The 26,524-nt window shown below is 41.7% G+C and overlaps 1 protein-coding gene and 1 pseudogene across 1 annotated transcript in view; one reads left to right on the top strand and one right to left on the bottom strand.

The window, feature by feature from the left end:
- The window catches only part of LOC121755631 (alcohol dehydrogenase-like 3), a 32,062-nt gene extending 11,035 nt beyond the window's left edge, over nt 1-21,027 (bottom strand). The window contains exons 1-4 of the mRNA XM_042150952.1: nt 20,959-21,027; nt 20,770-20,819; nt 15,123-15,451; nt 14,958-15,040 (exon numbers count right to left, since the gene is read on the bottom strand). Of these exons, the coding sequence (XP_042006886.1) occupies nt 14,958-15,040; nt 15,123-15,451; nt 20,770-20,819; nt 20,959-21,027 (531 nt within the window). The remainder of the gene's footprint in view (nt 1-14,957; nt 15,041-15,122; nt 15,452-20,769; nt 20,820-20,958) is intronic.
- LOC121755630 lies at nt 8,697-13,674 on the top strand (annotated as a pseudogene).
- Nucleotides 21,028-26,524: the final 5,497 nt, after the last annotated feature.

The raw sequence follows: 26,524 nt of genomic DNA on the forward strand, positions 1-26,524 counted from the left end.
AGGTGACACTTCGAGCCTACTCCAAACAAATCAATACAAACTAGCATCATCAAATCAAGCAGCAAACCTAATAAGGAACTATGGATCAAGCAACACCCACAAACCTAATGAAGAACTATGGATCAAGCCACATTTTTTTTCTCGATATTGAATTGGGCTTAAATCGGTAGAAATTGACTTTGGAGTTTGGAAGATTGGCATAAATTATGTGTCCCTGTCAAGTGTCAATAATGACCTCATTCATATTGCAAATTGCTCAGATTATTGATGTTTAATAGGGAGTTGTGTTGATAGTGAAGTCTTGACCTATTCATAAATCTCAATTAAGATTTTATTTCCTTTCTTTGTCTTCCAATTGCTTAGAGAAAAGTTTTCCAAACATTTCAAAGGAGATCAAACTTTTTTTTGCCTCTTTTGAAGGGAAACTCCAAATTATCTCACAACATTGAGAGATTATATTTGGGGTAATTACACCATACATACAAAATGTTTCACCATTATTTCAAATTAATACAAAAAGTATTAAGTTTGCATATTTTATACAAAAAGTTTAATTAGTGTTCCAAATTAATTAGTGCTCCTTGTAACACCGTTAGTTTTCTTAGTTTTTCCCTCCTATTCTCTCCAATCTCAAAATCATCCCTGCAAACTGGGCTGCTCCTCGCTCACCCTGCACTGCTGGCAGCGCCTCCACTGCCGCCACTCGAGCCCTGCCCCTCTCATTCCCCTCGTGTTCAAGAGGGGGCCGTCCTCGAGACGTCGAGCTCGTCGCGGATTTGGCTGAAGCAACGCGGCTACGCAGGCATATTATCTCACCGGGGTTGGCTGTAACACCCCGACTTTTCCTACCAATTTTTTTCGGCTTTGTTTTGTTCATCAAAAAAAAATAATAATATCATTTTGGGCCTATGACAAATATTCTTTTCCTATCCCAATTTATTTGTTAGCCCAATTCTTTAAGGAACTAAATGGGCCCAAACAAGTTAATTAAAGTTGGGAGAATTGTTTTTGGAGCCCAACTCTTCCATACTCTTCAATTATTCAACAAGTTTACATCTCCCATTCCAGCCGTGAGAAATGCCTCCACTTCATTCAACCTCCCATGATCTTCAACCTCCCATGATCCCATGAAATCAGTTATGTACACATACATATCACCCACAACTCCGCGAATTCATCTCATTCAATCAGTTTCCACAATTTTCCCCATTTCGTTCATTCAATACCAAAGAAACAGAGAAGTTGAGAGTGCAGAGAAGAGTTTATCAAAGAATTGAGGAATTAGGAAAAGAAAACAACATTGAGGGAGAAATAGGAGACCACGCCGTTCAGTGGCGAGCTCAGCGGCTGTGGCGACGGGCTATCGGCAACAGTCGCTGCGATTCATGGCGGCGCTGCAGTGCGGGAGAGAAGGAGGACAACGGCAGCGGCGGCATCGACGCGATGGAGGAGGATCTGGACGCGACAGCAGCAGCTCATCCCGGTGAATTGTGGAGCAGCGTCTCCCTGCGGCGACAGCAGCGACTCCCGGCGGATCGACTGTTTTGGTGAGACTGATCCCGAATCAGACGGGGCTGATTCCGTGTGCGTCTCGGTGTGAGACGCTTCGTTTCGCGATTGCTGTGGAAGCCGATGCAGAGTGCAGAAAGGCGTTGGAGCTGTGGATCGGACTGCAGTTAGCGACGGGAATTGGGAGAAATTCCTGACGGTTTGGCCGACGAGAGAGAGAGAGAAATAGAGAGAGTGAGGCGTGGAGAATCTCTTAGTATAAATGGGCCATTTGTTTTTTTTACAGTTTTGGGCCTATGGTTTTAACAAAGGAGATTGGATTGGAGTTAATTTGAGTCCGGGCCAAACTAATTAAATGGAAGATTTGGGCCGGAGCATATTAAATCAATGGGTGACTTCACGCACGCTTCCTGAGAACGGAACGGAAAGACAAAGTTGGCGATTAAACGAACGAGGTGGGCTTTCGAACTAAATACTTTCAAGAGCTTTAGTTTTAATATATTGATTCGAGCATCATTTTATGTGACGAAATTTCTTTTAACTGAGATTGCAAGTATTATTAATTTTATTTGATGATAAGGTAATGTATGTGCTTAAAGTGAAATGATTAAAGTGGAAGTGATGTTATGTTATATATGTGTTGATTTATCGAGTGATTTGTGATTTGCTCGACTTGTTGATGTGATGTGAATTGATGCTCGCCCTTGACAGAAAAGTTATTTGTGTTTCAAATACGTTTTTGAGGAAAATAGAGGTTTGCAAAGTGAATATCATGCCATGTTTTTGTTTTGAGAAATGCCTATCTGTTTGTTTAGCAAGGGAGTTGTCCCTACTAGACCTATTGAAATCGGATTCGGGTCTGACTAGGGAGTGAGTCCCTACTCAGGCTAGTGTACACCAATGGGGATCGTGAGCCGTCTTTTGGGTCGGCCGGTCTAGTGATCGAGTTTGCGGCCACATTCTCGTTCACAGGATGTTGATGTTGATGAGATTGATGTTGATGTTGATGAGAGTGATGTTGATGTTGATGATTGTTTAGCGGGGAGTGAGTCCCTACTATGAGTTTAATCGAATTCGGGTCCTAGCAAGGGTGCGTCCCTACTCGGACTAGTGTACACGATGAGGACCGTGAGTCATCGAACGGGTTGGCCGGTTTTCGTGCTCGTGGAAAGTGGCCCCTTACACGGCACCCTAAAGAGTAGATATGGCAGTTTCTTAAATAATTCAAGGAGAAATGGTTGTGTTTTGAAATGACGAGGAAAAGATTTGAGGATGGGTTGAAAGTTTGTGTTTGAGATATTTTTAGTGTCTCGGGCCTTTTCAAGTTAAAACCCCGAGGTCACTCAATGGTGGCATGATATAACTGTTTTTATAAAAATTATTTTGGCATTTGTCCACTGAGTGCAATAAGTACTCAGCCCTGCATATTGTTTTTTTTCTTAATGTGCAGATTGAGCGGTGACGAGCGCGGTGGGTGTTGAGCATAAAAGTGAAGAATGTCTATCAAATGTTCGGAATATGTTGTGTCTTCATACATAGCATTATTCTACTCTCGAGATGCTTCCGCTGAATATTGTTTCTTTTGCCAAGTATTGTTAAGATAATATTTGTTTCGAGTTGTTGATTGTTGAGATACTCTGATTTTTATTCGAGCTATTCTCATTTATTTCGAGCTATGGTCGAGTTGTGTCGTTTTCCCCTTTCTTCCCCGCTTCTTTAACCCTCCCCTAGTCGCGATCAACCGTATTTTCTATCCTTAGAAAATGCGGGCGTGACAGAATGGTATCAGAGCAATTTTTCTTTCCGCTCTGGACCGAGAGTCTCTTATTCAATCTAGTCTAGACTCGTTTCGCTAGACTATGAGGTTGTGAATTGAAGGCTCAACATCCCGACTCGTCACACTCAACCGAGAAAAAGGTAAGATGTTTTATGAGAATGTTTTGAGAAAGAAAGATGATGAAGTTTGAAGAGAAACGATGGATTGTTTGTTTTTACATGAAAAGATGAAAGTTGATGTTCAAGTATGTTTTGATTTTTGAGTCAAAGCTTGTACTTCAAAGTTGAAAGTGAGATGTTGAAATATTTGAGAAAAGTGTGAGTTTTGAAGAAAATGGTTGTTTTGAAAGTAGATGTGAAATGTGAAAGCACTGGGTTCTGGGAAGCGAAATGTTGGGTATTATACTTGTTATTTGAGGTATGAATGACTTTAAATGTGATATTTGTTGATCTATGAGATGGTGAAATGTGTTGTGAACTTAGAGTGCCTAAGGCGTAGGCCTAGTTGACCGCGCAAATAATAGTTGAAAACTTTACCATTGCTTTCCCGAGCAATGAAACGAACGAGAATCTGAAAGTTTGGGGTGAACCCCTAAATTGATCGAGGCACGACGAGACAAGGAGATCGAGAGTGCGAATGGAGGCCGGTGGACCATGAAACTTTTTCTTGGAATTGCGTGAAACTTTGGAGCAAGCTAGGTGCGAACCATTCGAAGGACGTAAGCAAATTTCGGGACGAAATTTTTGTTAAGGTGGGTAGATTGTAACACCCCGACTTTTCCTACCAATTTTTTTCGGCTTTGTTTTGTTCATCAAAAAAAAATAATAATATCATTTTGGGCCTATGACAAATATTCTTTTCCTATCCCAATTTATTTGTTAGCCCAATTCTTTAAGGAACTAAATGGGCCCAAACAAGTTAATTAAAGTTGGGAGAATTGTTTTTGGAGCCCAACTCTTCCATACTCTTCAATTATTCAACAAGTTTACATCTCCCATTCCAGCCGTGAGAAATGCCTCCACTTCATTCAACCTCCCATGATCTTCAACCTCCCATGATCCCATGAAATCAGTTATGTACACATACATATCACCCACAACTCCGCGAATTCATCTCATTCAATCAGTTTCCACAATTTTCCCCATTTCGTTCATTCAATACCAAAGAAACAGAGAAGTTGAGAGTGCAGAGAAGAGTTTATCAAAGAATTGAGGAATTAGGAAAAGAAAACAACATTGAGGGAGAAATAGGAGACCACGCCGTTCAGTGGCGAGCTCAGCGGCTGTGGCGACGGGCTATCGGCAACAGTCGCTGCGATTCATGGCGGCGCTGCAGTGCGGGAGAGAAGGAGGACAACGGCAGCGGCGGCATCGACGCGATGGAGGAGGATCTGGACGCGACAGCAGCAGCTCATCCCGGTGAATTGTGGAGCAGCGTCTCCCTGCGGCGACAGCAGCGACTCCCGGCGGATCGACTGTTTTGGTGAGACTGATCCCGAATCAGACGGGGCTGATTCCGTGTGCGTCTCGGTGTGAGACGCTTCGTTTCGCGATTGCTGTGGAAGCCGATGCAGAGTGCAGAAAGGCGTTGGAGCTGTGGATCGGACTGCAGTTAGCGACGGGAATTGGGAGAAATTCCTGACGGTTTGGCCGACGAGAGAGAGAGAGAAATAGAGAGAGTGAGGCGTGGAGAATCTCTTAGTATAAATGGGCCATTTGTTTTTTTTACAGTTTTGGGCCTATGGTTTTAACAAAGGAGATTGGATTGGAGTTAATTTGAGTCCGGGCCAAACTAATTAAATGGAAGATTTGGGCCGGAGCATATTAAATCAATGGGTGACTTCACGCACGCTTCCTGAGAACGGAACGGAAAGACAAAGTTGGCGATTAAACGAACGAGGTGGGCTTTCGAACTAAATACTTTCAAGAGCTTTAGTTTTAATATATTGATTCGAGCATCATTTTATGTGACGAAATTTCTTTTAACTGAGATTGCAAGTATTATTAATTTTATTTGATGATAAGGTAATGTATGTGCTTAAAGTGAAATGATTAAAGTGGAAGTGATGTTATGTTATATATGTGTTGATTTATCGAGTGATTTGTGATTTGCTCGACTTGTTGATGTGATGTGAATTGATGCTCGCCCTTGACAGAAAAGTTATTTGTGTTTCAAATACGTTTTTGAGGAAAATAGAGGTTTGCAAAGTGAATATCATGCCATGTTTTTGTTTTGAGAAATGCCTATCTGTTTGTTTAGCAAGGGAGTTGTCCCTACTAGACCTATTGAAATCGGATTCGGGCCTGACTAGGGAGTGAGTCCCTACTCAGGCTAGTGTACACCAATGGGGATCGTGAGCCGTCTTTTGGGTCGGCCGGTCTAGTGATCGAGTTTGCGGCCACATTCTCGTTCACAGGATGTTGATGTTGATGAGATTGATGTTGATGTTGATGAGAGTGATGTTGATGTTGATGATTGTTTAGTGGGGAGTGAGTCCCTACTATGAGTTTAATCGAATTCGGGTCCTAGCAAGGGTGCGTCCCTACTCGGACTAGTGTACACGATGAGGACCGTGAGTCATCGAACGGGTTGGCCGGTTTTCGTGCTCGTGGAAAGTGGCCCCTTACACGGCACCCTAAAGAGTAGATATGGCAGTTTCTTAAATAATTCAAGGAGAAATGGTTGTGTTTTGAAATGACGAGGAAAAGATTTGAGGATGGGTTGAAAGTTTGTGTTTGAGATATTTTTAGTGTCTCGGGCCTTTTCAAGTTAAAACCCCGAGGTCACTCAATGGTGGCATGATATAACTGTTTTTATAAAAATTATTTTGGCATTTGAAACAATGGTGAAACATTTTGTATGTATGATGTAATTACCCTGATTATATTCCTCAGCTCGTTGAATGACAATCATACACATGTATATAAGGCTCAATCAATTTGTTACATTTAGATATCACTATGAATTTTTTGTCATAACCATCATATTCCGGTGTATCCGATTTCAAGCTGAAATATCATCTTTAAGACCATATCCAACCATATAAAATTGATGTGGCCCAATATGTAAAAGTAGAACCATTTGGAGAGGAAACTCTTCATCGGCCCATGCCTTAAAAATTAACCTGGTCTAAGAGCAACCACAACGGCGGCCGCCCCGGCGGACGTCCGACCGGCGTGTCGGACGTCCGCGCGGGGCGTCCGCCATTAGGCAGCAGTGAGGCGGACGCGGACGTGCGTTGCGGACACCGGAGTTCCGCGACATTCCGAGGACGTCCATCGTGACGTCCGCCATTGCGGTGACACGACGGACGTCCCGATTTTTCATTTTAAAAAACTCTATATATACGGCTCGTTGAACTTCATTTCATTCACACTACTTGTTTTAACAAGCTTCTCTCTCTCTACTTTTATTTCTTTTGAAGATAAATAGAACACTTCGATAGTGATTCCCCTGCCACGAGCGAGTCACAAACGCCGAATTTTCAGGTTAGAGTTGGGGGAAATGTAGGCGGAAGTGCACCGATATCCGGAAAGATGCCCGGAATGGCGTCGATGATGCCCCAACCCCAAATGGCAGGGATGATGCCCGGTTACTACAATATGTACCCCCTTAGTGTGGGATGATGCCCCAAATGCCCAAATGAGTGTCGCGATGACTGGGATGATACCCCAAATGCTCGGGATGAGTGCCGCGATGACGGAGATGATACCCCAAATGCCCGGGATGATGATGCCCGGGATGATGTAGGGCATGCCTGCCACTGCGGGGGGAGCAGGCAGGGGGTCCCCCAATCACCTAGGGACAATGTCTATCGCCCCTACATGGATCTATTGTCGAGTGATACCCCCCAAGAGTACTCCTCTAGAGACTTAGTTCACCGGCATCGAGACTTCTCTTTTGAGGAGTTAGGACTATCTCCGGTCAGGGAGTCTCCCACTAAGATGCCATCGGCGACAGGGAGGACGCGGAGGCAAGGGAGAGGGAAGGGCAAGGGCAAGGGCAAGGGCACTACCTCGTCCACGCGTGCGGGGAACGAGGTTGGGGCGGGGGTCGAGGGGGAGGAAGCCGGCGGGAGAAAGAGGACCATCTGGAGCATAGGGGAGTGCATCGCGTTGGCGAAGGCCTGGATCAGTGTAGTCGAGGATCCCTACGTCGGGGCTAACTAGCATATCGACAGAAAGTGGTGGCGCATTAGCCGAAGCTACCTCCAATTCAAACCGCCAGGTGGGAAGCCTCACGATGGAGAGCAATGTCGGAAACAGTGGGAGCGGTTGAGGAGGCAGCTCAGCCAATTTATCGGCATCTACCAAAACAACCTCCGCACAGCAACCAGCGGCATGTCCGCCGATGATGTGAAGCTTCTGTCTCACCAGCAGTACCCCGACAGTGAATTATGTTTCGGGGAATTTAAATATTGGGAGGTCTATCTTGTGGTGCAGACTTCCGCCAAATTTAGTTCGGGTGTTGAAGCTGGCTGGCGAAGCGGACGAAGATCAACGCCTCCAGGGAGTACACCAGGAGTACGGGTTCCCACGAACTCCCTAACGCCGAGGCAGAGTTCCCGACCCCTCAATCCCGCCGCCGTTGCCCGGTTGGGCAAAAGTCCGCGATGCGGATGGCTAGGGGAAGCGCCAAAGGGTCCGGACCCAAGGTCCAATCGGCAGCTCCTTCCCAGATCGATCCCAAGCTCCCCTCACTCGCCCGCATACAACAGCATGATTCACTTTTAATCACCATGGAGAAGTGGCTTGCAGCGACTAGCCCCTTATACAAGTTGATGCTGAAGGATGTCATCGGCAGTATGCAGCGCGATTTGGGGATGCCACCCCTGCCCGATTGTGACGACGGGACTGGCGGCGGGGACGACGAGGAATGAGACGGCGGCCGCATTTTGTCGAAGCTTGAGGTTGTTTTTTTAAAACTATGTATTTTTTTAATAATTATGTATGTTTTTTTTAAAATAAAATGGTTGAATTTTCTCCGTATTCGTGTCGAAATTTTAATTCCATAAATTGTTTAATTTGGTGAATTTGTGAATTTTTATTATTGTGGGATGTCCGTCGGGATGTCCTTGGGGATGTCTGTCATTGTGCAGTGGGATGTCCTTATGACGTGGCAGTGCAGTAGGATGTCCTTATGACGTGGCATAAAGTATTTTTGGGAAGTCCATCGGGATGTCCGCTGGGACATCCGTCCCATTGTGGATGCTCTAATAAATGATTTTGTTGAATGTGAACCGTGTGAATTCTGATTTTCCGTGACATGTGTGTTAGATTTTTGGAGCAAGTCGTTACAATGAAAAGAGCCGCCACTATAGGACAAATTAAATTGGAAAATTGAAAGATGGGTATGAGTCAACAACTCAAAAGCCACCACTTGTTCACACGCAGCATAGTACTCTTTTTTTCAAATATATAACATGGTATAGCTCTTTTGGATTCGTCACACATTGCAATTTGCACACATAAACAAAACAATGGGCAGCTTGGGAAGCAATATTATTTCGAGTGAGACCATCGGAAAAGTTATAACATGCAAAGGTACATCTTCATAATTAATTATGGTTTGAATAGGATTGTAATGATCGGACTTTGCAGCGGCGGTGGCGTACGCGGCGGGGCAGCCGCTGGTGGTGGAAGAGATCCGGGTCGATCCGCCTCAGAAAATGGAGGTCCGAATCCGAGTGCTTTTCACTTCGATATGCCACACCGATCTCAGCGCTTGGAAAGGAGAGGTATCCTCAATTATCCATTACATATTAACTACTCCCTCCATTCCATAGTAGTGGGGGCATTTCTTTTCGGCACGGAGATTAAGAAAGTAGAGAGATGAAGAGAGAATAAAGTAAGAGAGAGTAAAGTAAGTGAGAAGAAATGTGTTAACTTTTTCTAAAAAGGGAAATGACTCCACTACTATGGAATGTACCAAAATGGCAAAATGACTCAACTACTATGGAATCGGAGGGAGTACTACTTAATTTATTATATTCTCATTTTTTTTCCTAATTAACAATTGTTAATTTTTTGAAGAGTGAAGCTCAACAAGCCTTCCCTCGGATATTCGGCCACGAAGCTTCTGGGTAAGAACTCATCGTCTCCTATACCATTTATTTTTTCCTGCCGGAATTATTAAATATTGATGTTTGTTGTTATGCCCAAAAAAGTAGAAGTACTAGCTCATGGGATAGGACATATATGTCTAAGTCAAGGTCAATTTTGTGGTGATGTAGAGTGGTGGAAAGCGTGGGAGAAGGTGTGAGTGATCTAGAAATAGGAGACCATGTTGTCCCCATTTTCAACGGTGAATGTGAAAAATGTGTCTACTGCAAATCAAAGAAGACGACCAATTTATGCGAGAAATTCAGAGTGAATCCGATGAAAAGCACGATGGCCAACGATGGCAAGTGCCGATTTTCGACAAAAGAGGGGAAGCCCATCTTCCATTTCCTCAACACTTCTATCTTCACCCAATATACAGTGGTTGATTCAGCTTGTGTGGTTAAGATTGATCGGGAAGCCTCCTTGAAGAATATGACTCTCCTTAGTTGCGGAGTTTCTACTGGTAACCATCTTAATCAGAATTGATAATTTATTTAATTCATAAATATATGAATTAAATATTAATGAGATTGACTTATAAACCAGGTCTTGGTGCCGTCTGGGAATACGGCTGACCTTGAGGAAGGGTCAACTGTGGTGGTCTTTGGACTTGGAGTTGTAGGATTGGCGGTAAGTTTTTCAACTCATCACATTTTCCATTTTTAGAATGCCACATACTGAATTCATGTTTTATTACAAGATATGTGTTCATAATTTTCAATATGTATATATACTGTACTTAATTTATTCTTGTATATTATTCTATCCCGGTCAATCCAGAATACTATTCGGTCCAACTTAAACTCATATATTTAAAGGTAAATGGTCGATTTGTCTCGCTGTTTGGATAATTTATCTGAAAATGTCTCATCGGTAACCATTATATTTTTTAGAATAAAATGTCATGATTAATGCTGAATGAATTATGATCAAAAGTCAAAAGCAACGATCCTTCCCCAACATAGATATCGGACATAGATGATACACGATTTCACGTGATTTTAAAAGATGTTTTGTGTTAAGTGAAAAGAGAAAATATGTTTTTATATATTAATGTGAGAGAATATTTTTTTCAAAAATGAAATATGACATTTTTTGAGAAATAAACTAAAAATGAAAGTGTAACATCTAACTTGAGAAGGAGAAATTAATTATCTTAATAGTATGACATTTATGATAAACCGATGAGACAAAATCAACTTTTTCCACTGCTTTAAATTAATCTAAGAGTTTATTGTTTCATCGACTACAAACATATAGTAATACAAAAAATAATAGTATATTGATTAGATGAATTAAAGTCATCCAGATCTGGGGTTTGATTGAATGTGTAGGTGGTAGAGGGGGCAAGGGTACGTGGGGCATCTAGAATTATTGGAGTGGACATCAACTCAGACAAACAAATCAGAGGCGAAGCAATCGGTATCACAGATTTTATAAATCCCAAGGATTTGGACATGCCAGTTCACCAGGTACTTGAATTAAATAAATTCAAAGCCATTCTCATTTTCTAACAAAAGATGTATGTATTGTACTCCATGGTATTTTGTTTGATTAAGGATGTTTTAATCACCAATATTAAAATAAACATTTATGCAGAAAATAAGGGAAATGACGGACGGTGGTGTGGATTAGGCCATCCACAACGCTGTTCATATACCGTTCCTATACCGTTCCTTAAACCACTATTTGAGGGCCCCACTGTACTTTTTTACTCCATTCCTTAACTAAGGAACGGAACCTGCAACCCTCCGTTCCTTAACCGTTCCTTAAATTACTATTCATTCAATTTCATTTTTTTTTATTTCCAACCCAATTCAATTTAAATAAACACACTTTAAAAAATAAACACACTTTATTAAAAAAACACACAACATTAAAAAAAATTACAACTTAAACGTAAAAAAATAAAAAGCACACAATTAAAATCCTAAAAAAATAAAAGTACACAATTTTAATAATTTCATCCGCCAAAATTTGCCCAAATGTGCTAAATTAGATCATGTTGGAGTTGGGTGTGGGCACTAGAGTCGCGTGTCCTTGCACGAATAGATAACCGTTCTTGTATAGACGGATGCGCTCCACTTCGAGGCGGACTACTTGCGGTTGAGCTTCCGGGGGATTCGTCGTCGAACTAATTTCCCTCCTCGGGTCCTTCGTCTTGGACAATCATGTTGTGCAAGATTATGCACGTATACATGATGTCGACCATGTTTTCCATGAACCACGTATGAGCCGGGGCTTTGATGATGTTGAAGCGCGCTTGGAGAACCCCGAACGCCCTCTCCACATCCTTGCGAGCAGCCTCCTGCTTCTGCGCAAAAAGAGTCTGCTTTGGGTTCGCAGACCCACTGCACGTCTTCACGAAGGTAGGCCACTTCGGGTAGATGCCATCGGCGAGATAGTACCCCATTTTATAAAGCCGGTTGTTGGCGACGAAGTTAATGGCCGGCGCTTTACCATCCAAAACTTCGGTCAAAAGGTCGGACTGGTGGAGCACGTTTACGTCGTTGTTCGACCCGGGGACCCCGAAGTACGCGTGCCAGATCCAAAGGCGGTAGTCGGCAACGGCCTCAAGTATAACGGTTGGGTGGGTGCCTTTGTGGCCGCTCGTGTAGGACCCCTTCCACGCCACCGGGCAATTCTTCCATTGCCAGTGCATGCAATCGACGCTGCCGAGCATCCCGGGGAATCCGTGCACTGTTTCGTGAAGGTTGAGCAGGAACTGACAATCGGTCGTGCTTGGCCTTCAGAGAAATTCGTCGGTGAAGGCTGCCCGGACGCCTTGGCAGAATTTGAGCAAGCACATTCGCCCAGTGCTGTCTCCGATGTGGAGGTATTCGTCGAACATGTCGGCCGTTTGTCCAGTCGCAAGCTGGCCGATTGCTGCAGTACATTTCTGCAGCGTCGTGTGGCTGGGACGGCCGACCGCGTCGAACCCTTCCTGGAAGAACTCTTCCCGGGCTGCCAAAGTATTCGCGATGTGGAGAAATAACGGTTTCCCCATGCGGAATTAAAAAAATTAAAAAAAAAATTAAAAAAAAATTATAGAGTAAATAAATAAAATAAAATATTTATAGAGTAAATAAATAAAATAAAAAATAAAAAAAAATAAAAAACGGATATAAAAAAACGGTCTCATTACCGTTGCAAATTTTTTTTTTTTTTTATTTTATTAAATTCGAATTTTTTTAAAAAAAATTAATTATTGCGTCACCGGACGAAGCCCACTCGCGGGGCAGCGAGTGGGCTGCACGTGTCGAATGGGAGGCCGCCACGTCGCCTCGGCGCGTGGCGGAACGTTCCGTTCCGCGTTCCTCCGGAACGGAACGCGGCACGGCATAGGAACGGCGACGGCACGGAACGGCGACGGAACGCACCCCGCAACGCGTGCCGCCGCGGAACCGTTCCGCCGGAACGGCATAGGAACCGCAACGGCACAGCGTTGCGGGTGCCCTTATAGCTTCGAGTGTGCAGGAAATCTGGATGTTCTTCGGGAGGCCTTTTTGTCCACACATGATGTAATAATCTCATTTCTTTTCTCTATTCTATGGAGTTTATCATGAAATAATTTGACCATTTTACCCTCTCTTTTACAAGTGATTTCAATGTACTCGATAAATAGTTAGATCAGGATCTGTTACTAAAATACTAGTATCATCTAATTTGTAATATTTTGATTTTTGGTGTAGGGGTGGGGTTTGACGGTACTTTTAGGTGTACATCCATCACCAAGATTGCTACCTCTGCACCCAATGGAGTTGTTTGATGGGAGAAGGATAGTGGCTTCAGTGTTTGGTGACTTCAAAGGAAAATCTCAACTGCCTCAATTTGCCTACCACTGCACTAAAGGGGTAAGTACATACGCAACGCACTCACAAATAGATAGTACTAACACATTTCTAGTTTATAGCTCATTTCTAACTAAATGCTCATATCCTTATATTTCAGGTGGTGAAGTTGGAAGAATTCATCACACATGAAATGCCATTTTCCAAGATCAATGATGCCATGCAATTACTCCTTGATGGCAAGTCCTTGAGATGCGTTCTACACCTTTGAATGCATGTTGTTACATAATAGCAATGTGGATATACATATGCATGGTTGCTGTTATATTTACTAGTTTGGTGTGTCTGTGAATCCCTTGTGAGTCTAGCCTATGCTCTTCGTATGCATGCTTCTATCAACTGAGCTTTTTATCGAGTTGTAATTAACGGATGATTTATTTATCATTTAAGGTCAAAGATGTAGAAGGCATCTTAAGGAAGTGCCATCACTGAGTAACTGCATAGCTTCATTAATTCTGTAAAATGGCAACTCATGTGTGATAAATTCATCCAACTTAATTCACCACCTGAAGAAGATGCAATTTCATTAATTGTTACAAACAAACACTAGTCAGTAGTCATGCATGATGTCTATTTAATAAAATTTTGATCTTATGTTATATACCCCTTTGATGCACTGGTTTGCAAAATGTGGCAATTGGGATTTCCCTTTGAAATCACCAAAAACCGAAGCCACTATTCTTCTCCCTTCAAACAGCTCCATTGGGTGGAGAGGCAGCAATCTTGGTGTAGGATGCACTCCTAATATTACTGTCAAACCCCATCCCTACACCAAAAATCAAAACATAGAAAAACATTTTACTTCGCCTGTCATTTGCAACAATATATTATTGAAACCACATACAAAAATGTGGCTTGTCGAGTTACATGGGATTTATGAAGTCTGTAATTCCAATTGCTTGAGCTGTACAAAATTAACAATTACCAGCATCATATCCTTAGCCTCTCATTGCAACTGATCCGATCCATCATTGTGTACGTATACGAATTTCTTGACGTTTTACTTCACAATATAGTTGAATATCGGACAAATTTTAGCGAAGCTATGATATCAGTTATTCTTTGCTACTAATTTTTTGGTAAAAACTTGTGCTCGTTGCTCAATCAAAATTGTCAAATATGTTCATGTTTATAAAAGAACAATCACACAGTTTTTTTGTTATGTTCAAATGAGGTAATATAGGAAATTAATTTATATTAATTAAATTTAATTACTCCTACCTTTGGAAGATTTGTGTGGGTTGACATCCACTCCTATTATTCTTGAAGCTCCTCGCCTTTCCAGTTCGCATTCAAATCACAAACATCAAATGCATTTTGTATGTATTAGAAATGGGCCACTCACCCCTTAACAGGGGTTATAAGGGGGAGGATTATCCACACTTATATAGGTGAGCTAGGATCGTTACCAAGTCGATGTGAGACAAGAATTATGAATTTTAACACGCCCCCTCACGTGTGGGCCGGAATGACACATCGGACTTCCATCACGTGGGTAGGCAAGAGAAGAGATAAAGAGATATAATCCATCATCGACTTGGGTCCGCTCTGATACCATATTAGAAATGGGCCACTCACCCCTTAAAAGGCCTCATAAGGGGGAGGGTTATCCACACTTATATAGGTGAGCTAGGATCGTTACCAAGTCGATGTGGGACAAGAATTATGAATTTTTAACCGTATGTAATATTTATATTCATATATACAATCAATATTTACAGCCAATCCCACAGCTCCAAGATCGAAACCAGCGACAGTAGACCCCTCCTCCAGGTCTGCCGTATTCCAAACAGCTCCCACACCTATATATACACCAATATAATTACTAAAATTATTTATTTTAATTAAATTTATGAAGAGAATTGAGATGCTAATGATGCTCACCCGTAGAAACTCCACAACTAAGGAGAGACATTTTCTTCAAGGAGGCTTCGTGATCAATCTTAACCACACAAGCCGAATCAACCACCGTATATTCGCTGAAGGTGGAAGTGTTGAGGAAATGGAAGATGGGCTTCCCCTCTTCCGTTGAAAACCGGCACTTGCCGTCGCTCGCCATCGTGCTTTTCGTTGTGTCCACTCTGAATTTCTCGCATAGATTGGTCATGCTTGAATTGCAGTAGACACATTTGCCACATTCGTCGTTGAAAATGGGGACAACATGGTCTCCTATTTCCAGACCGCTCACACCTTCTCCCACGCTTTCCACCACACTACATTTGTTGTAAATCCTATCTTAATTGAAGAACAAGAAAGAACTTTGTTTGAGGGGAGAGAACGAGAGCTCAATTTTTTGGAATGTGGAATCTTTATTGAAGTGATGAAGAACTTACTCAACATACAAAACTGTTGAGAAAACTGGTAATTTTCTCTCAAATAGTGAAATGAACCGATTCAGTAATTTCAGAGTTAAACCCAATGGGGTCTACTCGATAAAATTACTTCTCCAAATAAATTCTTTGGAAAGACTGGCGGGGACACTGTCCCTCTTAAATACCAGATTCCTAACAGAATTTATCAGTTGGTGTATTTATCACAATATAAAAACACCCAAAAGAACCGTACAAAACACTACTACCAAACCCGCAAATAATATTGAATACAATATCCCAACAGAAAATAAACCCAGAAATAAATGCGGAACAAAATAAATAATAAAGAAAGAACACACCCGAAACTTTGATAACGGAGTTCGGCCAAATTGCCTACGTCTCCGAGCACCCTCTGCAAAGCCCGCTTATATATAGACGGAGAAGAGAATATAATATTTGAGGATGTTTACAAATGGGGCAGGAGAGTTCCTTTTATAGGCAACTCTCCCCCAAACTATCCTATCCCCACCGATGTGGGATGAAAATTTTTAACAAACTTCAACAAATCTCCACCTTGGCAAAATTTCAAATCCCACCGAACACAAATCTTCTCCACCCAAACAGACGACTCGCGGTGCTTTCATATTGGCGCAGTCAAGCGCCAGCTCCAAATCGCAGAATATTAACCAAGTTCAAACAATGTTCAAACTTGGCTCTCGTCACCACCTTAGTCAACATATCTGCAGGATTCTCTAAAGTTGGAACCTTTTTTATGACAATTTCCTCTTCTTCGAGAATTTCCCGCACAAAATGATAGCGAACATCAATGTGCTTCGTCCTTGCATGAAAGACCTGATTCTTTGCTAAATGAATAGCACTCTGGCTGTCAGAATATACTTCAAGTTGTTTCTGACCAACATCTAATTCTTCCAGCAACCCATGAAGCCAAATCGCCTCCTTCACAGCTTCAGTAATGGCCATGTACTCTGCCTCTGTCGTAGACAAAGCTACCGTTGACTGCAAGGTAGACTTCCAACTAACTGGCGCACTCGCTAAAGTGAACAAATAGCCAGTAGTAGATCTTTGCTTATCCAAATCACCAGCATAGTCGGAATCACAATATCCAACTGCAAAATGACCAAGTGATTTATCCTGCTCAAACAACAAACCAATATCTACAGTATCTTTGATATACCGCAGAATCCATTTCACAGCTTGCCAATGACCCTTTCCTGGATCATGCATGTATCTGCTCACAGTACCAACGGCCTGTGAAATGTCTGGTCTTGTACACACCATTGCATACATCAAGCTTCCAACTGCGTTAGCATAGGGAACCTTCGCCATATATTCTCGCTCATCTTCCGTATTTGGAGATAACTGAGAACTAAGTTTCAAATGAGGAGCAAGTGGGGTACTTACAGGTTTGGAATCATCATTTATACCAAAACGCTGTAGTACTTTGGTCAAATACTGCTTCTGTGTCAGCCAAAGCTTGCCTCCTTCTCTATCTCTTGTTATCTCCATGCCGAGAATCTTCTTGGCTTCCCCCAAATCCTTCATCTCGAACTCTTTACTCAACTAAGCCTTCAATCTGTCAATTTCAACTTGGCTCTTTGATGCTATCAGCATATCATCAACGTATAAGAGTAGGTAGATGTAGGAACCATCTTGAAGTCTGCGCAAATACACACAGTGGTCGTATTTGCTTCTTGTGTACATCTGATCCTTCATAAACTTGTCAAACCGTTTGTACCACTGTCTTGAATACTGCTTCAATCCGTACACGATTTGTTCAACTTGCAAACCCAATTTTCTTTACCAGCAACCTTGAATCCCTCCGGTTGGGTCATATAGATTTCCTCCTTCAGATCACCGTGTAAAAACGTGGTCTTCACATCAAGTTGAGCTAGCTCCAAATTCAACTGCGCTACCAAAGCCAACAAAATTCTAATGGAGGAATGTTTAACAACAGGAGAAAATACCTCATTGTAATCAATTCCCTCCTTCTGGGCGTAGCCTTTAGCTACCAATCTTGCTTTGTAGCGAACATCATCTTTGTCAGGAAATCCCTCTTTCTTTGCAAAAACCCATTTACATCCAATTGCCTTCTTACCTTTCGGCAATGGCATCAGCTTCCACGTCTTGTTCTTCTGAAGAGATTGCATCTCTTCTTCCAAAGCACCTTTCCAACCATCGCTTTCTGAACTTTCAATAGCTTTTGAAAAGATACATGGAACATCATCAACAACTGGAAGCGCATATGCTACCATATCCGCAAATCGAGCAGGTTTCTTATTTTTCCGCCTCATTCGCCTAACTGCAATTGGCTCTGATTGCTGCTAAGGTTCTTGGGGTGGAACCTCTTCATCATCTGACTCTTCTTCTTCCGTAGGAGAGTCATTTGTGGTGTTCGTAGTTGGGATCACAACTGCTTCTTCGAACTCCACCTGCTTCGGTGTATACTCCGCCTGCTGCGAAGTATCACTACTATTTGGATTTACCTTATTCAACATGGAAGATTCATCAAAGGTAACATCCCTACTTACAATCGTCTTCTTAGAATCCAAACACCATAACCGATATCCTTTAACACCAGCACTGAAACCCATAAACAAAGCCTTCTTTGCACGTGGATCCAACTTTGATTCAGTCACATGATAATATGCAATAGAACCAAAAATATGCAAAGAATCATAATCAGTTGCAGGTTTACCGGACCATACCTCTAAAGGAGTCTTGCCATCAATGGCAGAACATGGCAAACGATTGACAATGTGTTGAGCGTATGTGATGGCCTCAGCCCAAAATTTTCTGTCTAGCCCAGCATTAGACAGCATACAACGAACTTTCTCCACTAGTGTTCGATTCATACGCTCTGACACTCCATTCTGCTGTGGTGTATTTCTCACTGTGAAGTGCCGAACTATGCCATACTCTTGGCATACATCTTGGAAAGGATCACTCTTGTATTCTCCACCGTTGTCAGATCGGAGAACCTTGATCTTCCTTCCCATCTGATTTTCAACTTGAGCTTTCCATTTCAGAAAAATCCCAAGGACTTCATTTTTGCCCTTCATAGTGTACACCCAAACTCTCCTGGAAAAATCATCAACAAAAGTGACAAAATAGTGTTTACCTCCAAGTGACGGAGTCTTGGCAGGTCCCCACACATCTGAGTGCACGTAATCCAGAATTCCCTTCGTATTATGGATTGCAGTGCCAAATTTCACTCTTCGTTGTTTTCCCAGAACACAATGCTCGCAAAACTCTAATTTGCAAGACTTCGTACCTTTCAATAATTCTTGCTTGGCGAGAATTTGCAATGATCTCTCACCAGCATGTCCCAATCGCAAATGCCAAAGCTTCGTCGCCTCCGCATCCTTCTTATTACTCGAAGTTGTAGTTGCTACTGTCCCAACAACTGTACTACCTTGGTAGTAATACAAATTGTTCTTCCTCACACCTTTCAGCATCACCAATGCTCCTGAAGTTGCTTTAAGAATTCCATCTCGCATCATCACAACTAGGCCTTTAGATTCTAAGGCCCCCAATGAGATGAGATTCTTCTTCAACTGGGGCACGTACCGCACATCCTTTAAAATTCTAGTGGATCTATCCTGATTTCGTAGCTTGATTGAGCCTATCCCGGTTGTCTTACATGGACTGTCATTCCCCATGTAAACAAGTCCGCCATTGAGTTCTTCGAAATCAAAGAACCACTCCCTGATGGGACACATATGATAGGTGCAACCTGAATCCAATATCCACTCGTCTGGATGCGATGTTGAAGGTGAAACCGTCAAAGAACAATCTGACTCCGCATCATTTTTGCATTCAGCAACATTTGCATCTTGCGAAGCCTTTTCTTTCTTCTTCAACTTTGGGCAGTCTTTCTTCCAATGTCCTTTCTCATAACAGAAAGCACACTCATCTTTGGCAGCTCGCTTTTTCGATTTGGACCTTCCTCTTCTTTCCTTTGATCGGCCTTGTTGACGACCTCTTGCCACTAATGCTTCATCTGTAACTGCTTTGCCTTTCATTTTATCTGTCTTTCGCAATTCATGACTATACAAAGCAGAACATACAGTATCTAAAGACACATTCTCTTTACCGTGGAGTAATGTGGTCTCCAGATGTTCAAATTCATCAGGTAGAGACGACAACAACATCAATGCCAGATCCTCATCCTCAAATATCACATCTAAATTTAGCAGGTCTGCTACTAATTGGTTAAACAAAGTAATGTGTTCATTCATAGTGGTACCTGGTCGGTATTCAAATCGGAACAACCTTTTCTTCATAAGGAGCTTATTCTGACCACTCTTCTTCAGAAATTTGTCCTCCAGTGTCTTCCACAATCTATGTGCAGAAGTCTCATTCTTGACAGCATACTTCTGCTCCCTGGATAGACACGACCGAATTGTTCCACAAGCTAACCGATTTATGGTACTCCAATCTTTATCATCTATATCTTCTGGTTTCTTTTCTTCAATGGCAATGTCAAGACCTTGCTGGAAAAGAGAGTCTAGAACCTCCCCCTGCCACATACCAAAATGGCCAGTACCGTCAAATATCTCCACCGTCAATTTCATATTTGACAGTGGAAGCCTCGACCACGATGACGAAGAACTAGCCTTGTTTTCTTGATCATTACCCGCCATTACAGACTCAAAATAAAGTATTCAATATTACAAACAAATAGAACCAAGGACGAACCTTGGCTCTGATACCACTTGTTGAAAAAACCGGGTAATTTTCTCTCAAATAGTGAAATGAACCGATTCAGTAATTTCAGAGTAGACCCCATTGGGTTAACTCTGAAATTACTGAATCGGTTCATTTCACTATTTGAGAGAAAATTACCCGGTTTTCTCAACAAAAACCTCATGCCTTATATCTATGCACAAATTGCAGCTAACAAAAGAGCTAAACTAAAACAGAAAGTAAAACGGTTGGAGCGAGTTGTTCCAACGGATAGATCCTAACGGTCACTTTCTAACAAACTCTCGGATGCACCGAGCTTGTTTCCTTTCATCTCTTCAAGCTGAATGCTAATCCACTTTCAACAACATTAATCATCTCACATAACTTATATTACTACTTGTAAGTTGTAAATAAATACATTGTGTTGATGGGTTAACAAATTTAGCAATTTAATACTAATAGTTATCATTATAACGCACCCCAATGTATGTATGCATCGCTTTATTTCTTACCCAGAAGCTTCATGACCAAAAATCCGAGGGAAAATCCGATGAGCTTCATCCTTCAAGGCATGAACCACAACAAATTAAGACGAGGACGAAGCTCAGCACAAGATCTCTATGGTCTAAGACTGAAAATGGTAGTACATAATTTTTATTACTATAAAAAGATGTTTTTATCTTAATCAACTCCAATGATACCTGGCTGCGCCAATATGTGAGATCGGTTTGGCAGATTGAAGTGAACAGTACCCGAATCCGGAGCTCCATTTTATGAGGAGGATCGACCCGAATGTCCTCCACCATCAACGGCTGCCCCGGACCATACGCCACCGCAGCTGTAACATTTTCTGACTAATTACAACCTATATGAATTATGCAGTAAGAAACATGATCTATGATGATATTAATATACCTTTGCATGTAATAACTTTTCCGATGGTATCATTTGAAATTGAATCCTTGTTGCCATTACTACCCATTTTTTTGTCTAAGTGTGATGTTTGGACTTCGATGTTGCATCTATATTCGTACTACTTTTATACAGTATATTTATAGGCAATAAGTGCATGTGTTTCAGATTTAAATATTTGTTCCGTGACTTAAAACATTTTGATTTAAGAGATTTAATATAGATTTCATACTCCGATTTATTGTGTATATGATATAATATTATATTGTGGGGATATTTTTGTTCGTTCCAGATTTAAATATTTAGGAATACACATTATTATTCGGAATAATAATGCTAGACTCAAACAATAATAAGGTTACATTTTGGCATTAATAATATACTCCCTCAGTCCTTAAAGAAATATATATTACTTTTATCATTTTAGTCCATTCTCTAAAATTTGGCCAAGTCTAAATATAATTTTTTTTAACCAATTATATATCACTAATAATATGGCTCTACAATTCAATAATACTACTTCTATTACATTTTCCTTCTCTCTTTTTTTACATTTTTCCATCATTCTCTTACTTTATCAATTACACATTATAATCTTTTTATGTATCAAAATGACTAAGACGTTGGTATGTCATTATCTCTATGATATTGCACGTAAGGAACAGTGATATTGTATATGAAAGAAGTATATGAAAGAATTAAGTGATATTGTATCAAAAGAAAAACGATATGGATTGTGACTAAAACGTTGCTGTATATCATTGTCTCTCTTTGGCAGAAATGAATAATGATATATAATAAAGCGATTACAACGTACTCCCTCATTTTTATTACGTCGGGGCTAAAATTTTTAATAGATAGATTAAGAAATTATGTTGAATGAATTAAATGAAAATAAAATAAAATAAAATAAGAGAGATTAGGTCATCCACTACGCTGTCACTATATCGCCGTTCCTTAAACTACTATTGGGGGCTTCATTGTCCTTTTTTACTCCATCCCTTAATTAAGGGACGGAACCTACAACCCTCCGTCTCTTATCCGTCACTTAACCGTTCCTTAAATTACTATTCATTCAATTTCATTTTTTTTCCAACCAAATTCAATTAATAAAAACACACTTCATTAAATAAAATAAACTTACAACATAAAATTCGTAAAAAAACATTAATAATTTCCTAAAAAATAAAAATACATAATTTAATAATTTCCTCCGCTAAAGTTTGCACAAATGTGCTCAATTAGATCCTCTTGGAGTTGGGTGTGGGCGCTAGAGTCGCGTGTCCTTGCACGAATAGATAACCGATCTTGTATAGACGGATGCGCTCCACTTCGAGGCGGACTACTTGCGGTTGAGCTTCCGGGGGATTCAGGGTCGAACCAATTTCCCACCTCGGGTCCTTCGTCTTGGACAATCATGTTGTACAAGATTATGCACGTATACATGATGTCGACCATGCTCTCCATGAACCACGAACGAGACGGAGCTTTGATGATGTTGAAGCGCGCTTGGAGAACCCCGAACGCCCTCTCCACATCCTTGCGAGCAGCCTCCTGCTTCTGCGCAAAAAGAGCCTGCTTTGGGTTCGCAGGCCTGCTGCACGTCTTCACGAAGGTCGGCCACTTCGGGTAGATGTCGTCGGCGAGATAGTACCCCATTTTATACAGCCGGTTGTTGGCGACGAAGTTGATGGCCGGCGCTTTACCGTCCAAAACTTCGGTAAAGAGGTCGGACTGGTGGAGCATGTTAACTTCGTTGTTCGACCCGGGGACCCCGAAGTACGCGTTCCAGATCCAAAGCCGGTAGTCGGCAACGGCCTAAGTACAACGGTTGGGTGGGTGCCTTTGTGGCCGCTCGTGTAGGACCCCCTCCACGCCACCGGACAATTCTTCTATTGCCAGTGCATGCAATCGACACTACCAAGCATCCCAGGGAATCTGTGCACTTGTTCGTGCAGGTCGAGGAGGAACTGACAATCAATCGTGCTTGGCCTCCGAAAAAATTCATCGGTGAAGGCTGCCCGGAAGCCTTTGCAGAATTTGAGCAAACACGTGCGCCCAGTGGTGTCTCCGATGTGGAGGTATTCGTCGAACATGTCGGTCGTTTGTCCAGTCGTAAGCTGACGGATTGCTGTAGTACATTTCTGCAGCGTCGTGTGGCTGGGACGGCCAACCGCGTCGAACCCTTCTCGGAAAAACTCTTCCCGGGCCGCCAAAGTATTCGCGATGTGGAGAAATAGCGGTTTCCCCATGCGGAAATGGCGACGGAAGTAGGTATCTCCCCAAACCGGGTTATCGCAGAAGTAGTCGCGTACTAACCTTGCGGCGGCTTCCTCCCGGTTACGATGGATGTACGTCCGGGAGCGTCGTTGGGGCGGCGCGGCTTCCTCCGCCTCCCGGCATCGATCTTCTTAAAGTGATTGTTCCATTATTTGACGCATTTGCTCCAAATGATCCATTAGTTTGAGTTGATTTGAGATGGAAATTGGAGTGGATATAGAGATGATTTGAGAGGAATAGATGTGTGTTTGTGTGTGAAATGAGTATGAAATAGGAGTCTTTATAGAGTAAAGAAATTAAAAAAAATAAAAACAATTTGAAAAACGGCTAAAAAACGGTAACATTACCGTTTGAAAAAAAAATATATTTAAATTCGAATTAAAAAAAATGAATTATTGCGTCAGCGTGACGAAACCCACTTGCGGGCCAGCGAGTGGGCGTCACGCATGGCCTGGGAGCTCGGCGCGTGGCGAGACGTCGCGTCCCGTGTCGCGGCGTGACGGGTCTCGGGACGGGCTGAGGACGGAACGACCTGCTGCAACGCGTCCCGCCGCGGTTCCATCCCTCCGTGACGGAACGCGGGACGGTGACGGGACGCGTAGTGGATGCTCTTAATAAAGTAGGAAAGGCAAGAGAGAGTAAAGTAGGTAATAAAATGAAATAAGAGTAATATTTTATTTTTGTCAAAAAAAGAAATGACCAAGTCTAGAGTTGTAAAGTGGTTCGGGCCGGCCCAGCTCGGCCCAGACCCGTCTATATTGAGGCCAGGCCAGACCCAGGCCAATGTCTGAGCCGGGGCGGGATTTTTAAAGTTTGCTTAGCCCGGACCGGGCTGGGCTGGGCTGGACTTCGTTTCAATTTTTTATTTATGTATTTTAAAGATATCGTAAATGTATTATATGCAAAAATAAAACATATAACTTGTATTTATATCTCATTAACTAAATCTAAATTTAAATAATGTGTTTAAGTTCATTTTATTGACTTTGTGTTATCAATATTTTTCATGTTCTTTATTCTATTTAAAAGAAAGTGTATAACTAAAGGAAAAATCAATATTGTTAGTTTTTGTTAGTAGATGATGACACATAAGTTGATGTTGCATTTTTAAAACTACAAGTATAAGAACTAACTAGAAAATTTAAATAATTCTATAATTATTCATCAAATATCAAGGTTTGAATACGTAAATTACTAATTTTCTTAAAGTTAAACTTCAGAACCGTCTTTGTTATCTCTTAGATAAAAAAATATAAGAAAAAAATAGATGAAGTCGGGATTGAATGTTGCAATCATGATTTAATTAGTTGGAAACGTATGTTGATATTAAACTATTACTGTTTGAATCCATTCGGTGACACCAAAAAAATTGGAACAATAGACAAAATTAACATGTCTCGTGCACAAGATGACATGCATGAATAGAGAAATATACTATCATTAGTGATTAATCTCCTAATTACATTAAAAATACTAATTATAGAAGGTGAGCCTTTGATGGGCCCAGACCTGGGCTTCAGATGGTCCTGGGCCTGGGTCGGGCCTGGGTTTACAAAACGGCCCAATTGGAGCCCATCTCAACTAATGAGCCCAGCCCATGCCCGCTTCGTTTCACTGGTGGGCCGGGTCCGGCCCAGTTGACAACTCTAACTCAGTCACTTATCTTAGTTAGAACATCCCAAAAATGAATATGACTTAATTTAGTTTGGATGGAGAGAGTAAGAAATCATGATGTTAGCCTCAACGAATAATAATTTTAGGGCTTGACGTTAGTGATATATATATATATATATATATATAGGTCCATGATCAATTGAGATTTTTTAGGCTAATTGAGAAATGAGATGCAACATCAGCCACTCATTTTTATTAAATGAGTGGTCCAGATTTGCCCAAAAAAAATATTTTGAGATTAATTTATTATGAAAGGGTATAATGGTAAATTTAGTTGAAAACAAATGAAAACTAACTTCTCCCCTCCCATTCTTCTTCCCTTACGCCTCCACCTTCTGCTCATCTCCTCCTCCACTCTTTTCCGACCCTTCTCGCTGATGCTCCGCCTCAAATCACGGCAACGCTCCTCCTCACCCCGTCACCAGCTCCTTCCTCGCCGGAGACGCCGCCGGAGGTGGAATCCCTAGCTCGCCGTCCGACGCCTCGAGCAGATAGCCTAGATCCGGCCGCGATTCGCCGGAATCCGACACCAATTCGACGATTCCTTCCTCAACCTCTCCGGATTCGCCGCAATCCGACGCCGATTCGACGATTCTTTCCTCAGCCGCTCCGGATCCGTGACTGGAAGTGGGAGATGTAGTGATTTCCTCCTCGAAACTCTTCATGAACGAGTCGAGGTCGTGGATGGAAGTGCAGAGATCGGAATCCTCTTCGATTCCGTCCAACAGATCCTCCCTCAGCCGCTCCACCTCCGGCGAGTCAATCTCCTCCGACTCCGTCTCCGTTTCTGTTATGGAATTATCAATTAAGCTATTGCATAGTTGTATACTATGATGCTTAGAGAAGATTAAGTCAAATAGTTGTTATTTTTTAATTACAATAATTGTTTTTGAGTTGTTGACAATATATACAAGCTTTTGACAAGCTGTTGACATTTGATATACAAGCTAATACATTTTACTATAAGTTGTTGACATTTGATATATAAGCCGGTGACACTATGACAACTATGGTGCATATCGTGTCAACGGCACATACATGTCATGTCAACTACACATACAAGCCATGTCAACTGTGTTACAAGCCATGTCAATTACACGTACAACCATGTCAACTGCACATAGAAACCATGTCAACAACAATTATAAGTCATGTCAACTAGACATATAAGCCATGTCAACAATCCGACACATTAAAACACGAAATGACACTTATACCCCCGTGTTGACATAATGTGATAGCTGTTGACATTTAGTTAATCTTGTGGATTAATGGCTGATATTGCATCTCATTTCTCAATTTAGCTAAATAATCTCAACCTAGCAGCACCCTATATATATATATATATATATATATATATATATAAAGCGACGTAAAACGTTGTTTGAGATCATTATGATG

Source organism: Salvia splendens, chromosome 11 (assembly GCF_004379255.2).
Source record: "Salvia splendens isolate huo1 chromosome 11, SspV2, whole genome shotgun sequence".
Taxonomy (NCBI): domain Eukaryota; kingdom Viridiplantae; phylum Streptophyta; class Magnoliopsida; order Lamiales; family Lamiaceae; genus Salvia; species Salvia splendens.